General features: G+C 36.0%; 1 protein-coding gene across 2 annotated transcripts in view; it reads left to right on the forward strand.

Moving 5' to 3' along the window:
* The window catches only part of PRKN (parkin RBR E3 ubiquitin protein ligase), a 670,711-nt gene that overhangs the window by 584,405 nt on the left and 69,822 nt on the right, over window positions 1-16,484 (forward strand). Inside the window, exons 10-11 of one of the 2 annotated variants that reach the window (XM_053937695.1) lie at window positions 7,250-7,314; window positions 11,823-11,881. The exons of the other annotated variant lie outside the window; for it this stretch is intronic. Of the exons in view, the coding sequence (XP_053793670.1) occupies window positions 7,250-7,314; window positions 11,823-11,835 (78 nt within the window). The 3' untranslated portion in view covers window positions 11,836-11,881. Of the gene's footprint in view, window positions 1-7,249; window positions 7,315-11,822; window positions 11,882-16,484 lie in introns of those variants that run through there. 2 annotated transcript variants of the gene reach the window in all.

Genomic DNA, 16,484 nt, shown 5'->3' on the forward strand with positions numbered 1-16,484 from the left:
CTTCTTGCTTTCCTACATCTTTCTTATTGTTCTTTTATTTCCAGTCTCCTTTATAGCAACAAGGAGTATGTGCTATGTTTAAACAGTGGACCTGAGATAAGCAGATGTGCAGAACAAGATATCTCAGTGTCTGAGATGTGATATTTCCTTATCGTCAAGTCTTTACCATTGAAAGCCAATAATAGTTCCTACAATAAATGTAGTAATGCATGTACATTTTCTCTTCATTCATTGTTCCTTGCAAATTGTTATTGAAATGACAGCAGAATCCTCTCCCAATAGTGTTGACTTTTTAGCAGTGAATCTCATCACTGACCACACTTAGGACACTGCATGTGTCCAGATCACTAAAGTGTACCTCTTTGTTAAAACTTATTTGACAACCTGTAACTTAAAGATTTGGTACCAATTTATTACATTTAGAAGCTGTAAACAAACTCATATTAATAGAAGATTTCATATTAGAGAATTTTTATAGTGGTATTCATGGTGTGTGTGAAAAAGAGGGTGAATTTTAAAAATTCTCACTGGTATTGCAGCTGAAAGCTCACAGTGAGACAAAGTCCATGTCATGATAAAAATGAATGCCACTATAGAAGCTGTCTCCACAAAACTGAAGTATTGTTTTCTCAGTCTAACATTTCTCCTGCAAAAATGGCAGATTTTTTTCAGAAAACAAGCCATCTGCTCCTTGAACCACACAGTAACTTTGCAACTCACTGCTCATACTTTTGTTTCTCATCTTGACCTGCGATCAAAGGTATTTGTGCTTCAGTGATATTGCAGCTAAGCAATAAAGTCAGAGGACTTTAAGGAAACACAGTCCAGAAAATAATTGCATATATTTGTTTTCAGAGTATGGTGTGTGGCAACTGATGATACTTGTAGACATCAAAGGTTTCAGGAACTTCTTGAAATTAGTGTTTCCCCCAAAACCGTTCCTGTTAACACAGCTTATTCTTTCTTCCCTCTAACAGCAATTCTCACAGCACTTCTGTGACAGTTTTAAAGGAATAGTTATCCAGAATGTATATTATTTTATCATTAGAGTTGGAGCACTGAAACTGAAAAGATTGAGGTTCCTGAGATTGCTTTTGATTTTATTGAGATTATTTTCTATTTGAGGTAGATAATGTTCTTTTTTTGTGATAATATTTCTTAGCATGACTTATAAAGCAATGGAAAATTTTCAGTCTCAGTCCTGGCTGGTAAATGTAGTTTGCATAAAGAACAAAAGAACAAATTGACAGCTTTACTTTAAATACTACTGAATTTAAAAAAACAATCGACTCAACTCTATCCTTTGTAGGCCTTTGCTTCCTTGCTTTCTCCTTTCAGTCAAGGAGCTCAGTTTGCTCAGAAAATCACAGAGGACAGGGATGGGTCATCTTTCTAAAGTGTGTTCTGAGTCTGAATTTCTTACTTTCATCCTTTGATCAGTAAAAGGAACACATCAATGACTGATCTTCTGGTTTAGCCATCTAATGAAAAAGACTTCAATTCACCAAAGGAAAGCAATATCATATAATGTAAAAAGGTTTTATTGGCCCAAACTACTCTGTTTCACTTCTGTAGAGCTTTTCTGTTATAAACAAAGCAACAGAAATTTTGGGCTAGATTTAAGTCAAATCAACAAAGAAGGAAAAGGAACCTTGAACTCCCCCTCTGTCCAGGAGGTAGAAAACACTTTTCCAACACTGTTCATCTGATGATCTTTGAAGTACTTTCAAGGAAAGTTATCCTAACATGCAGTGGTGTTCAGGAATTTCCTCTGAGAGATGAGGGTTCAAGGCTCCTCAGACAGAAGAGAGAACTGCTGTCTCCTTGTCATCTGCTGCCATGCTTGTTTGATTTTTGTGGATATAGCCGGAAAAGGAGAATCTGTACAACCTCTCTGCCTAAGCCCATGTCAAATTCACAAATAGTGTTGGTGGGGTTGAATCAACTGTAAGTGAATATAACTCACACCTGCTAAATTTGCTTTCTTTTTTGAGCATGTGGGAAAGGATTATGCCTTCTCTGATATCATCAAGTAACACTGAGTAACAACACTATTTATTCTAAAGTTTCAGAAGGTTCCATCCCTACCCCTCCAAAGAAAAACCTAAACAAAAATCAAAAAGCACACAAACAAAAAGCCTTTCAGGCAGTTCTATCTATCCAGTAAATATCCTAAAGGTGTCTACAAAACTTAAAAGAGAAGTAAATGAAAGAGGCCATTCTAAATTTGTTAAAACAGACAGATGGCTTGAACAAAAAGATAGCATATTCTCTCCCTCAACTGTAATGTTCTCAGCAAGGGTCTCTGTTGAAAGGATAAGCATGAGAAGAGATAACGGGATCTTAAGATAACTAGCAGCATATCAACAAAGCCAGTCTGGCACAGAGTTATAAACAAGAATTATCTTCATATTATTTGAAGGCCCTCCACATGCTGGGAGCTGCAGCCTTCGCCTTTTATTTGGAAAAGATATTCATCACAGGATGGGATAAAATCTATCAGGAAATAAAACCTGTTTGGTTCATGTTAGTCAGCTAACTGGGGATTATTCTAAATATTTTTGGAGAACTTTGGCACAAGTGTTAAACACCCACTTTTGTGAAGCATATGGTGTGGTATAATTGGTTTATCTAACCAATTTTTAAGTTTGTTGGGTCAAAGAAATAACATCAGCCTTTTTTCTTTTTCTCTCTGAATTCACTAAAAGCTATCAAAAATTAAACAAAGAAGATTATGAAAATAATAATAGAGTAAAAGACCATTTGGAATCACACACTCTTGGAAAAGACATATTGTCACTGAGACATTAAGAATGAAGAAATCTAGCAATTTTTCAATGTATCTTGAAGACTGTGGCGGAAGCCTTATGAAGACAATTATTTCATTTCCAGGATCCCAAAAAGTCATGCAGTAGGCTTCCATGTCACTCCTTTACTAAATTTTCTAAATTTCTAAATTTTTAGAAGTTGCTGTGATTTATAAAGGATGAGCATAGCTCAAGCTGTGGACAGTGGGTTGTGGACCATGGGTGCTGCTGGACAGCTGGAACAGAGTTGTTCACTCATGTTCAGCCAGGGGACTCTGCTACACAGGAATGCTGGCAGCTACTGTCACTGGTCTGCAGACTTACAAGAAGTGCCATCCCAGTGCTTGTTCCTGCAAATTGAGAATATATAGGACACTTTGGGGGCTGCTAGTGGTCTGACCTCAAGGGATTGAGACCCTCATGTTTTTCAGATGTTCTTACACCTAAAAATTATAGAGTTTGTATGGTATTAATGTGACATAAACAGGTTGGGCTGAGTGTTTTCAAGGGGGTAATTGTATTCCCAAGAATTAGGCTATGGTGGCATTATTTACAGTGATGATATCTTGAGTCATCCTTTTATTTACGAGTGTCAAATGTGTGGCAAGCTCTGTGTTGGTTCAGTGGCTGCTACATCATGAACTTGCTTGTGAATGAGGTTCCTTGACTTCACTACCAGAAATTATTTTATATTATCAGTAATATACAATAACAGGAACTGTATTGACTCTAGTAGAACTATTACAGAATGTGATTTAGTATGTGAAGGTGGTCAAACCTCTCTCTTCACTAGAATTGCTAAGATTTTTCTAATTTTAAATTATCTTTGATACTGTTGTACTGACATATCTGACCAAGATTAGAAACCTTCCTAACCTGAAAAATGTCAACTCTTCAAAGATAAAACAAAAAAAAATTACTGCTCATTTTTAATCAGTAGTTATTCCTATTTATTTCATTAGGAATTTACTTTTGTTATAAAATGGATGCATACTTGAAGATTTTGGTATATTTTTCTTCATTGGTACTTCCAAATGGTGAACATAATTGAATATTTTCATTTCTATGTTTCATGAGCAGAGACAATTAATGTGACTGCTCTGCATAATCACTGTTCAGCAATCTAGAGACAGAAACTGAAACAAAGTCATTAGGTTGCTCTTTTCTAAATCTCATGCAGGGCAACAAATTGAACCCTGTGCATTTGAGCAAGAATCACTATTATTAGAGAATACATTTCGTAATATCCCGAGGTACTAATAGTGTTGAAATAAAGATCTCTCAGTTTCTTGAGTTGGTGAGTAAATATATCAGAATATTACTCTTTAAATCTAGTAGTCAAGGGAATAAAACCTATAGTGAAAGCTAAATAGATCTGGGTTTTTTTTCTGAAGTCTGTCTTACACCACAAGGAGAAAAGTTATACTAAACTAATGCTAAAAATTGTTAAATCTTCCAGATTGCTGAGTAGTGTCTGTCTAATGCACCTGGCAATTTTTTCTTGTTATTTGGAGAGTGCTGCCTTGTTGGCACAGTTTGTACTATGAAGCACTAACTGTTCATGTTCTTGGTCCTCCAATTTTCTGCTTACCCTGGGCACATTTTAAAGCAATAACTACATCAAAACCAGAAACAGGGATGAGCTGGGAGCACAGCTACCAGAATTATAAAGTCCCTGACTTATATAGTACCTGCATCAACTTTTCCCAAGGTGACACTTCAGCAGGGTCTCACATTTTAAGTTGTTGGTTTGCATTTGTTCACACCAACTTCTACTCAGCCTTGCTTTCCAGAAAGAGCTGAGAACATGCTCTTTCACATGATAGGGTGGTAATTCCCTTCCTAATTCAGATAAAGCAGTATGATAAAGCAAACTTTAGTATCTATGGGCCTACCTGATTTGTTCAATGAATGAACATAATCTAACTAGAGATCTCCTATCACAAGTAGTATCAGACTGGCTGCTTTCATTTAAAAAAGGTGATAAAGCACTTATCAGTCAAAAAAAGAAAAAAAAAAAACCTAAACCAGTCAGACAAAAAGCGCAAAGAATGTAGTGATAATTTTTTTGTTAGATATCTCGTTATCTAATCTGGCCAACATTTACATAGGTACAAATACATGTCTCACTGGTGGAGCTTCAGCTTCATTGCACAATTGCATCTGAACTGAGTTTAGACAGAGTGGTTTAGGGGATGACTGAACATCATGGGTGTCTGTCACTGTACTGGTGTTGGAGTAGCATTATCATAATTCCGATGTGCAATTCTATACTTCTTGCATTGGAATTGTCTCCATTTTTCAGCCTGTCTCTATCACTAATACCATGGAAAAGTTAGAATCCTTGCCTCAGAGCTAAAACTTTAAAAGTGGCATGAAAAAGGAAGTGTAGACCAGAAGTGGGGTAGACAGGGGAAGGAAGCAAGAGAGTTACAGTAACATGTTATTCCAATTATCTAGGTTACTTTGCTTTCTGCTTAGTTATTTCCTTTTCTTTTCTTTCAAGACTTACACTGTGCAGGACAGGTTTCCTAGAGGATTTACTCTGGTAAATGTTTTTAACTGTCATACCAGATACAGAAATATTTTAGGAGATCAGGTTTTTAGTAGCTAAGAACCAGATCCTCAACTTTTTGCTGCTTTGCAGTATTTGGGCAGTGTAAAACAACTGGGAAATGCCCTGAGGAGGACCTTTGACATGCTTCTGCATTTTGGCTTATTCTTGCTTATATAATGGTCCCTGCTAGATTATTATGGTTAATTTTGAGATGGGTCAACCCTGTAGCTCCTGAAGATGCTAAGAAAATTAGAGAGTGGTTTGCAAATGTTTTCTTCATTCCAACATAAGAAATTAGATTCAAAGACCAATAAATGATTCACAAAAGCTGCATGATGAATGGTTGAAGGGCGGTAGCAGGGAAGAACTCAAAAGAGAAGGAAAGTAGATGAATGTATCTATCCATAAAGATAGATTCTATCCATTCCCAAGATAATAACTGATGCTATCTATAGAAGGTATTATCTATAACGGTCTTTCTTTCAACATTTAATTTAGAGATCATAATTGAATCTGCAGTATACACTGTAAAATATACAGACTTGACAAGTTGGCTAAGCTACAATGCTATTGCATCCTTAACTGGGAATTTTAGAGATTTTGCTATTTTAACTACTTTGCTGCATTTTCTGCTGCTTATTCACCCATGCTTCAGAAATGCTACATATCGAACTTTGCAAGTTGGAAAGTCACAGCTATTAGTTTATCAGATAAATAAATTAAAGTTTAAAGAACAACAAGAGTCTCTGAATATAAAAGAATATGCAGAAATTATGTAATAATCAAGGATCAGGAAAAAAAACCTCCATACTGGTTCACTTCTCTGGAGAGGCAAAAATGACGAGTAATAAATTTTAGCCTTTAATGCAACATCATTCAGAAAAAAATCAGCTACAGGAATAGCTGTCAAAGTCAGAATACTTTAAACCATGATAAAAGAATAGTAAATTGCTAATGCTACTGTATTCCAGGGGAGTTGCCTGTGGTTTCTAAGGTAAGAAGATTAATGAAACTCCAGCTGCTAATGGCTAAGAGTAGGTATTCAACCTCAGTGCAATCTGAGTCAATCAGAGTCGTGCAGAGTGTCCTTAGGCTGCTTTTCCATTGTTATATGTCCTGTCTCTGTGTACTAATAAAGCATTCCTCTTGCAGGTTGGCAACCTGGTACAGGTATACAGAGAATGTCTGTGAGGCTGTCTTAAAGAAGCCCTTTGTAAATCTCATAACAAGAATGTAGGGGCATGTTAAACAGACAGTCACCACCTGCAGTGCCGCTGGTATTCTGGACAGTGTTATAGGTCATGGAAAAACTTACAGAACCCCTTATAATCTGGAGAGTCACATATTTCCATGTTAGACACCAACTGAACTAATTTTTACTTCATCTTTTAGAACTGCATCTCTCCTTCAGCTGGAACACACTGCACCATGACACAGTAATTGTAAAATCAAGTTAATTATATTGCTACATTGCTGTAAACTTGCTTGGATTTCTCTGAATATTTGGTGCTTGCAATTGTCACCCTCTATAAGATGGGGGAAAGCACTCGAGTTGTCGGCACTGGCACACAGTAGTACGGCTCCCATAGAGCAGAGGGGAATAAGCAGGCATACATTCTGTGCCTTCAGAAAGTTTTCACAACCCAGCTCTACTTTCTGTAGTGGAAATATTCTCTGCTTCTAAAAGACTTAATGAAAAGAAATTTCAGTGATGGGGACTTGGACTTTAATTATTTATATGCGAGAAGCTCTTTTATAAAGCTTTCTGGGATCTAGTTTTTTGTGTTTTATGAACTTAACCAGATTCCCAATTTATGTGGTCAGGAAAATAACAGGTTTATAAGGAGTGCCCCTTATAAAAGTAAAATTGTTTTTTGGCTTGCAGGAGGTCATGCAAGCAATTAACTTCAATCAACAAGAAGTGTCAGGAATCCAGGGGAAATTATGCAAGTATGTTCCTCAAGATTTAGTGATAATTGTCTACTCATCATGCACAAATTCTTTAAGGAGCTTCTGAAGATAATTGAAAAAAATATTTCCTGTTGAAAAAAAGGTTTATTATTAGATATGACTTAGTACAGTCTTCAGCAGTTAATTTACTTTTAATTAGGAAGCTACTATTATGCTGCTGCATAGCTTAAAAGAGTATTTCTGCTTTGATCATGGTATTTTGGTAATGAGTGATCAGGTACTTCTATTGACAAGATGAGTTTTGAATCCTTAGACTACGGGTAAATCATGTCCCCAAGCTTTTAAAAGATATATTTGTTTTAACTCAAAACTAATCAGGTGGCTCCTGGTGCTAAAACATCTAGGTAAACTTTACTATTATTAGATTCCAAGTTAGTAACACATTTAGCAGCCCTCAATAAAATCACAAAAATTATTCAAAACCCTTTGGAAATTCAAAAGTAATACCCAAGTAGAAAACTTTCCACTTTTTGCATTCACACTAGTCCTTATTCTACTATTAAAGAAATGCATTTGCAAAGTAGCCTAAACTCTTTGACAATCAGCTTTTTTCAAGCCTGTTGGCCTGTCCTGTAGTCACTATAGGCACTTAAATTTAATTAATTTGAATGACCTGCATTTTTTGTTTGCATCGATTTTCAGGCCTATGTGTAAAAAGTATGCCTAATGTCCTGCACTTTTAAAAGGTGAATTAACAATAAAGCTCCTTACACAGTAGATAAACTTTGAACAGTTTGCAAAAATGGCACTGTGGGAGTCCATGCTTGGTACTGCATTAAGCTTACTGAAGCAAGGAACTGCCTCTGTATTTCCTGTCTGGGTTGCTGTTCATCCACTGCCCTACCACTGATACTCATCCATGAAGCAAACACCCTGAACTGAAGAGTCTGTGTGTGTTGACTCAAAATATCCCCATGAATGTGCTATCCACAGGCCATTCTTTGTGATGACGTTTCTCTTGGAAAGACTAGGCAGACCCATCATGCAAAACTTTCCCTCAAATGTAATTTATTGATATAGCCGGTAGGAAGTAATTGAACAATTTCATTTATACACCAGGAGAATTAGAACCAGGATCACCACAGGTATTATCTAGTATATAAGTATTATTACCAGTAGCTGTGTTGTCCCCTAAAACTCTGACAGCAGGAAGCAACAGTTGTTGCTTTTTTTCCACTGAAAGCTGTTGATATGACTGAGCATCTCAGTCAGTGGTTCAGTTCTCAGGCAGAGAATTAGAGTTAAAGGATTTACTCATCCAATATATAAGCAGAAAACAGAGTAATAGACAAAATATCAAAAATAAAGGAAGGTTGTATTAAAAACACTGCTGAAAACTAGCATGGAATGCCATGGAGATACATCAATAAGCTGACAGGAGAAAAATTATTTTGGATGTTTTAGAATGTATTAAAATATTAAAACTTTCAGTCAGTTATCTTAAATCTTAACAAAGAATTAAAGGGAGCTTGTTCCCGCATATATTAGCATCCAAACTTGACTTATATTTTGGAGCCTTAACTGGACATCTTTTTGATATTCCTCACATTTTAATGTGCTTTAAGGGATCCCTTTTAGATCCCACACTTTTTTTAACGTAAAGATTAATTATATGTTCCATCTATTAGTTTAAAGAGTTGCATTAAAAGTATCTCTGTGTTAAATGAATGTTGATTTACTGGAATTATCACTTGAAAATAAAAGGCTTTGTCAAACCACTTTCTTCTCTCTAAGTTTCTCTGACATATTCATAGCCCAGAAAATGAATCTCTATTTGGTAGCATAATTACAGTAATTCTGTGAGTTGCTTACATCTTGTGCCTGTCTGTGGGTGAAGGTATACTTACCCATACTTTTTTTCTGAGAAAATGGACAGAGATGTGGGATAAGTAGAAGTATAGACTAAAAATAAGTTCTGTCAACCCCCAACCAGCTAGGAACAAAGACATGAAGGAGCATGCATATATATTAATTTGTTGAAAACCTTGCTTCCCAGAAATGCTGTAGAAAAAGATTATTCAGATGTGCTTAGGCAGAATTTCAATGCTATGTGAAGATTAATGCTGCTATCACTGGGAGCATATGGAAGGGAAGTTAGGTGAACAGTAGAAAATGGAATGTCATTAAATGCATCTTCTTATACAAAAATGCAGAATCTGATCTTTGGTCTTTGATCCCTTTAAAAAAAGGCTGCTTCTTTTAGTTGCTAAAGAATAAGAAATCAAAGAGCACTTCTGTTAAACTGAAGTCAAAAATAAATATATGATTCTTACAGATAATAATGTGTTAAATACAAGAAAATCATGTTCGAGCAATAAGAGTGGTTTTTAAGTGGCTTCTAAATATATTGAGAGATAATAAACTATATATAAATGGAGAAAAGAAAATAAACACCTAAGACTTAATTGTAATTATCATTAAAGAAAAAAGCTTGTTAAGTAGTGAAATGAGTATTCTTTTTATAAGGCAGTTTTCTCATTGGAAGAAATAGTGGAAGTAGATGAGAGTACATGATGTTTTTCATGACCCTGTCACTAAAGTGAAATACTAAATTAAATGTTGTTATAGGGACTAATTCAGGGCATACTTATTTGAAACAAACCCTTTAAAGCATAGTCTGCTGATCCTAATACAAATATAAATATAATTATAACTATAAATATACTGTTGTATATTTATGCTATTTATATTAGTCTTCTACATACTGTAAAGAAAAACCCAAACTTCCTTATTTTGAAAAGATCTGCTGACGGTGATCTTTTCATGGATTCTCTGCTTTCAGGGAAAGGAAAAAAAGAAGTTAAGAAAACAAGTCATGAAATAAATTGAATTGGTGATTTCTAACAAATCGTGATACATTGTATAGTGGAAAAGTTTTAATTAGCAAAGGGTATGCTTTACTTTTCATGGTGGTTTAGATGTTGATGTTGTTGTTGATGAACAAAAGTGGATACTTGCATCTTTGATGCCAGACGGTTAATTTTGTGCTCCTCTTGAAGCAATCTTGTAATAAATAATGGTCAGTAAGGAGCAGAATTTCAATCAAATGAAAATTATTTAGTAGTGAGTTTTTTAATTATGTTTTGTAGTAGAGAAATGCTGTCACATCACGCAACATCACTGGAACTTGTATTCCTTTCAATATAAATTACAGGTGAATCCCAGTCTCTCTTTAAATATCTGGTTTAACGGTAATGATTTGTTGTCTCTTTAAATTTGTTTCTTCCTAATAAGCTAGTTGCAGCCATTCTAATCACTGTTAGTGGAGGGCTCTGGAAAGCAAGAGTCATGCACAAAATAGTAGGCTGTGCCATGTCAACATGCTTGTGTTAGACCTGAAGATTGTATCTAGAATGTGCAAATTAGCTGAGTCACAAATCTTTTTTCTTTTTTCTTGGTCTCTCTGCTGTGTGCTTGGTACTCGTAACATGAACCCTTGTCCTCTGGAAACTCATTCAGGGTAGCAGTCCATTCCATGCAACCTACTGAGCAAAAATCAGATTTTAGAGTTTCGGCTAGGGCTGCATTGATGATCTGATGATGATAGGATGGCTCCATGAACCATCTAGATCAAACACCTCTAGGCCCCAGATTTCTGTGAATAGAATTCTGTGAATAGAATTTCTGTTAATTACAGATTTCTGTAATTCAAAATATGTTTTATGATTAAATATAGGACAAAAGAAGTGGGTTTGGGTTTGTTTTTCCCATAAATGTATGTTTGTAGCCTGTAAGGTGTCATTTTTCCATATTTATGCAGCATGTAGAAAATATCTTTGCTTTTTTGCTGGATTATTAATAGCCCCTTCTAAATGAAAGTGGTTTTCTTATTCCATTTTTACTTATACTTATTAATGTTTGGTGGTTAATCCATCAATGATATTGGATTTAGCAGCCTGGCATTATATATTATACCATGTTATCTCAGTGCTTAAGAGAAGGTTCTTCTAAAACATTATTCCAACTTCTTTGCTTGTGAAAATAGTAATGTTTAAAAATGCAAGTAATGAGAGATTGCAGCCTAAGAAATTCTTTCAGAGCCTTGTTGTATTTTGGTGAGAGAGAGCATGAACTCTGAATGTATTTTGCTATCAGTAGCTGATGAGAAGTTTGCAAATTTTCCTTTTTGAAACTAATATGACTGTGTCTGATATTACAACTTTAATATACGTGATATCCTTATTTGAAGTCTGTAAGGGGAGGTGCTTCAGTGTACAGGGCGTTCAAATGTTCATGGAGCAGAGGACAATTAGAGCCTTAACAATCTTAAGGGGGAATTTCCTAAAATTGCTGTTTGGTGTGCTCTTAGATGACTCTGTGTTGTGTTTTCACTTGGTTCAACGCCAGTTTAGTAGGAGCTTTGTAAAAGGTCTCTAGGGATTGCATTGAAATGCATTTTAATCATGACACCCCTGCTCCACTGATATCAGTGGCAAAATTCTCATTAGGTTGAGTGAGATTGAGATTTGATCTCTCATTTCATGCAGGACTGGAAAGTAAAAGAGCAGATGAGACTCCAAGACAAAAATGTGAATCCAGACTTCCAGCTCACATCTAAAGTTCTTCAAGTGGCAGCATTATGACTCTCAACCTGAAGTAATTTGTATTTGCAGCTGTATGTACGCAAACTGAAGTTTAATCTGCAGACTACAACACATACCAATTTGAGGTCTGAATCTCCTCAGAACCTGCAGAGGATCATTTTCTACTGGAGTACTCAATAGTTCACAGTCCTGCCAGCATAGACTTTGGTTGTGTTAGCAAACAGAGTTGCAATAATGAATCTGCAAAATGAAATACTATTCTATTAACATTGTAGGAGTTCTGCTTCAGCTTAGTTCTAATCCATCCAATAGACGTAATGTCCACCAGCAGCATATGGCATTAAGTGACCTCTTGGAGTACATCTTTCAGTTCAGCGTAGTAAGAAAACCAAAATGTGAACCAATGTGTGGTAGGTGAAGGTGGCTAGGAGTTCTGCTTTAAAATTGCATTTTTGCTGCATATTACAGTGCTCATGTTGATGCATCCTTGCTTTTTTTCCCCTCCATGTGATGTGTTTATATTCTTTTGGAGATTCAGCTTTGTCTGTGGATTCATTTGTACAAAAGCTTCAAGACTTCAGTGTCAGGAATTCATTTGCATGTCTGTTTATTCATTGTCAAACTTGGCATACACTAAAGCTGAGCTTTCTTCTGTGTGAAGAACTCTTGCTCATGGAGTCATCTATAAATACACTGCAAACATATAGGGCAATGGTTTTGAATTACTTAGTGTTTTTTATATAACTTATTTGTCATATGCAAAGGGAATCCAACAAGGATTCATCAAGTCTGGTAATTTGCACACCATAAAACAGGTGATTACAATAATGGGACAGCTTGAAAGAGTGAAAGCTTCCAATCCATGAATGCAAAGTATTTAGCTTTTTCCCTGAAAAGTTGTCTGTTCTAGTCAAAGCAGTAATTTTTAGCAGTCATAAACAGTGAAAAATTACACAAGGATGAAATTATCTTGAAAAATTTCTTGGCTCTATCAAGTAAACACAGTTCTTTCAGCATTATACATTCAAGACATCCCATTTTGTTTACATTATTTAACAGTCATGCATATCTTTTCAAGGTTCATCTCATTGTTTTTGTATTTAAATTCCCATAAGAACCTACTGCAGCTCTCCAGAGAATTAATGAAGTATGACATTTTCTCCCTTGCCTGTACCTCAGCCTACAGAAAAAATGTTTTTGACCATTATTTACCACGTTGTGGTGCAAGGATGACAACAGGCATTAGTCTCTTCCATAGTGTCTTTGAAGTACACAAAAACCCTTGGGAAAATCTAGTTTTGTTAGTTGAACCATAAAGCGTTCCTTCAGGGATTTCTACATATTTTCCTGGAAGAATTTGTTTGGTCAAGAATCAGTTCAGTTTAATTTTAAAGTTTCTTTACTGAACAAGGTATAGTTCAAAGTCTTGCTTTCAAAAAAGTATTGAAAGACATATTACTGAGCAAACAAAAAAGCTGTCCCTGCACATATTTATATTTTATCTATTTTATCAGTATTGCCTTTATTTTCAAATTATTGTTAATCATAGGAACATGCACAAGGCTAGACATGAAAGACCAGCTAGAGGTAGCAAGATCAGCTGGAAAACTGGTGACAAGTATGACCATGGCCCAACTTCCCTTTCCCATGATCAGCAGAGCACAGTGCTGGCCCTGGGGTTGGATTGTTGGAGAGGAAGAGAAAAGTCAAGAAAGAAGAGTGGTCAGATTCAATGTTTAGGAATTTTGAGGACCTAGGTTGGACAGTAGGAAGGTACTTTTTAACAGCTGTTCCACTCCATTATCTAAGAAGACTAGAAAATATTTTTTTCTTAACAGGGCATAAAGTGTGTTTTGACATGTCTTCATCCCTCCAACAAAACATTTTTGTAAGAGTTCTTGTTCCTTGCCCTAAATCTTTGGGAGAGACCACCATTACTCCACCACCATTACATTCTAGAAGAGGAGGAGCTGCTTTTTTAAGATAGTTCCGGAGCAACTAGGTGCAATTTCTGTGTCACAATCTGTAGCTATATACTGGATCTGGCAAGGCAGCAAATATTCCTTGTGTGGTGTTTCTTTTTAAAAAGCTAAATTAAAAAATCAAACAAGACTGCATTATATCAGTAGAAGGTATAACCAAAAGAAATACTACATTTTCTGCTCAATTTGCTAAAGTACGAGTTTCTAACACTACTGCAGTACTCAAGGGAAGATATTACAAACAATATTCAGCTGAAGTGTACAGTAGGTTATTGCAGAAGTATAGGAAAGATGAACTTTGCTTGATTTCAAGGATTTCTCCATTTTCTTTCTATCTCACTTAATGTAGACTTCTCAGCATTATCATCATAAAAATAGTCTGTGGGGACTAGGAATGAAGCCTGTCAGATTTAAAATGAAAGGAGAGCCTTTATAGGATTTTGTGACTACAGAGGAATGTAATAAATAGCAGAATGATGGTTCACTGATGTAGGTGAAAGTTACTGAATTATAAGATTAACTAGAAGAGTTCCCAAAGAAAGGATCCAGCTTCTGCTGGTAGACTGATTTCCTGCTGTTATTTCTGATCCTACTTCATGGCTTCATTTGCATCCAAACATGAAGTTTTTTTCCCCAGTTTAAAAATTTTGAATTCGGGAGTATAAGATTTTTTTAAACATCTGTGTTTCAAAATATCTTGATAGGAAATCTGAAAAGGTTTTTGAATAGTCAAGATACAAAGTTTCAGTGGTTATCAGTTTGCTTTGCTAAAGAATTTAATTCAATACTGTAGTGCAATGCTGTACTCGTTTTATGCTAGAAGGTTGCTGTATTTACCCTACAATTTCTTCTGGCTCTGGGAGGGAGAGTCAGCAGAGAGTACTTAAAGCTTCTGTTCCTGTGGTGTTGCTAGACATGCAGGAAAGTATCTTCCTTTTCAGAGGCAATGAGTTGTGTTTACCACACCATTCTGGAAGAAAAAGATGACTGTGAAGAGAGCTGATTCAAATACCAGTTGCTTGACAATAACTACTGAGCTAATGGGGCTCTTTTCACACAGGTGATGCTTTGCATCTCCAGGTTATACATGATGATTATAATGGCTAAGTAGAAATCCATCTCAGGGATGAGTCAATGAGACAGTGCTAGGGAGGGATACAAGCTGAAATGCCACCAGGTCAAAAGCCAACCCAATGTGCCCACCAGGGCATAGTGCCAAGGTAGTTTTTGCTGAACATGGTGTAGGAGATGATCTGTGAGACTTATCACATTACTTCAGCATCTCAAACTTGAAGCAACACAAGAATCTGCTTTGGGTTAGAAGCTACTAAATACATTTCCTACTGGTGCAGGCCAGGAATGTTTTAGTAAGAATATAGCTCTTAATGGAAAAATATGAAAATATGCATGTGCCCTAAAACATTAAGACCTGGAAAATTATATTAAAATAGAATGACAGGTAGTGCAGTGGTTTTACACCCCAAAACAGTATTTCTATTCAACCTACATTTTGAATACATTACATATTTGAATTATAGCATTTGTTGTAGGCATTATGACCAAATGCTTCAGTAAGAAATCCCTTTTCTTTTCCTGGCCCTGTCAGTAAGACACCTGTCCCATGGCAGGAGGCAGCAGGCACTCTCATTAATGGCTATTTGTTACTGTGAGGGAAAGTGTTACTCCGGTTGATATTAGATGGAAGGCCTGGAATTGCAAGATTAAGAAACTTGTTCAAAGCCTCAGGGGTTCCATACTCCCATTTCCGAGTCTAACCATTTAAATTAAAAAACTCTCCATTGGAAAAAGATGAAGTTCTTTTGTCATGCAGAGATGAAGGGTATCATATTCCTCTTATGTACTCCACTGTGAATCACAAACAATTCCATTACAGTGAGAGGAATTGCCTGGGTAACTCTGAGACAATAAAACCAAAACAGCAGGGGATTTTTAAAAGCATCAATGAGATTTAGAAGCACGTATCCTTCTGAACCCGAATGTGTCTTGTGCTCCTAAATTACTTTGGTGCTGCAGAAGTTGCTATCCCATGACACATTGTCTCTTTCTAGGTGGTCAGTTTGTCTTTCTGGTGATTATTGTTTGGTTATGGGCAAAACACAGAGTTAAGGAAGAAACAAAGCAGATTCTTTACTTGTGTCTCAAGGTTCCTTTCTGCAGAACATAATAGAAATTTACAGTATTTAGGTGATAAGCTGAAGATGTTTGAAGTATCCTCATCTTGGGAAATGATTAAACTGTGGTTGTTTCAAAGATGGCAGTTTTTCATACATAAAATGTGAGTCTGGATGTCTGTTTGTGTGTGTAAACAGATTAAAATGTTTTACTATTCATCACTTCTACAAATTTTCCTTTGTGATGCTCATTTTAGAAGGAATAAGCAACTGCCATACTGCTTAACATTCCTCTAGAGGGACAGTTTTCTGACCTTGTTTCCCCTGATATATATATATAAATTCCCCTGGTATATATATAAATTTCTGTTAATTCAAACAGCAAAACAAAAATTCCTACTGGAACAATACCATGTACCCAGTTCCCCATGGAGATACCCCAGGAAGACAAATAGGTACAAAACATTAGCTGCACTGGGCCTTGAATTCCT

Source organism: Vidua chalybeata, chromosome 3 (assembly GCF_026979565.1).
Source record: "Vidua chalybeata isolate OUT-0048 chromosome 3, bVidCha1 merged haplotype, whole genome shotgun sequence".
In the NCBI taxonomy this organism is placed as follows: Eukaryota; Metazoa; Chordata; class Aves; order Passeriformes; family Viduidae; genus Vidua; species Vidua chalybeata.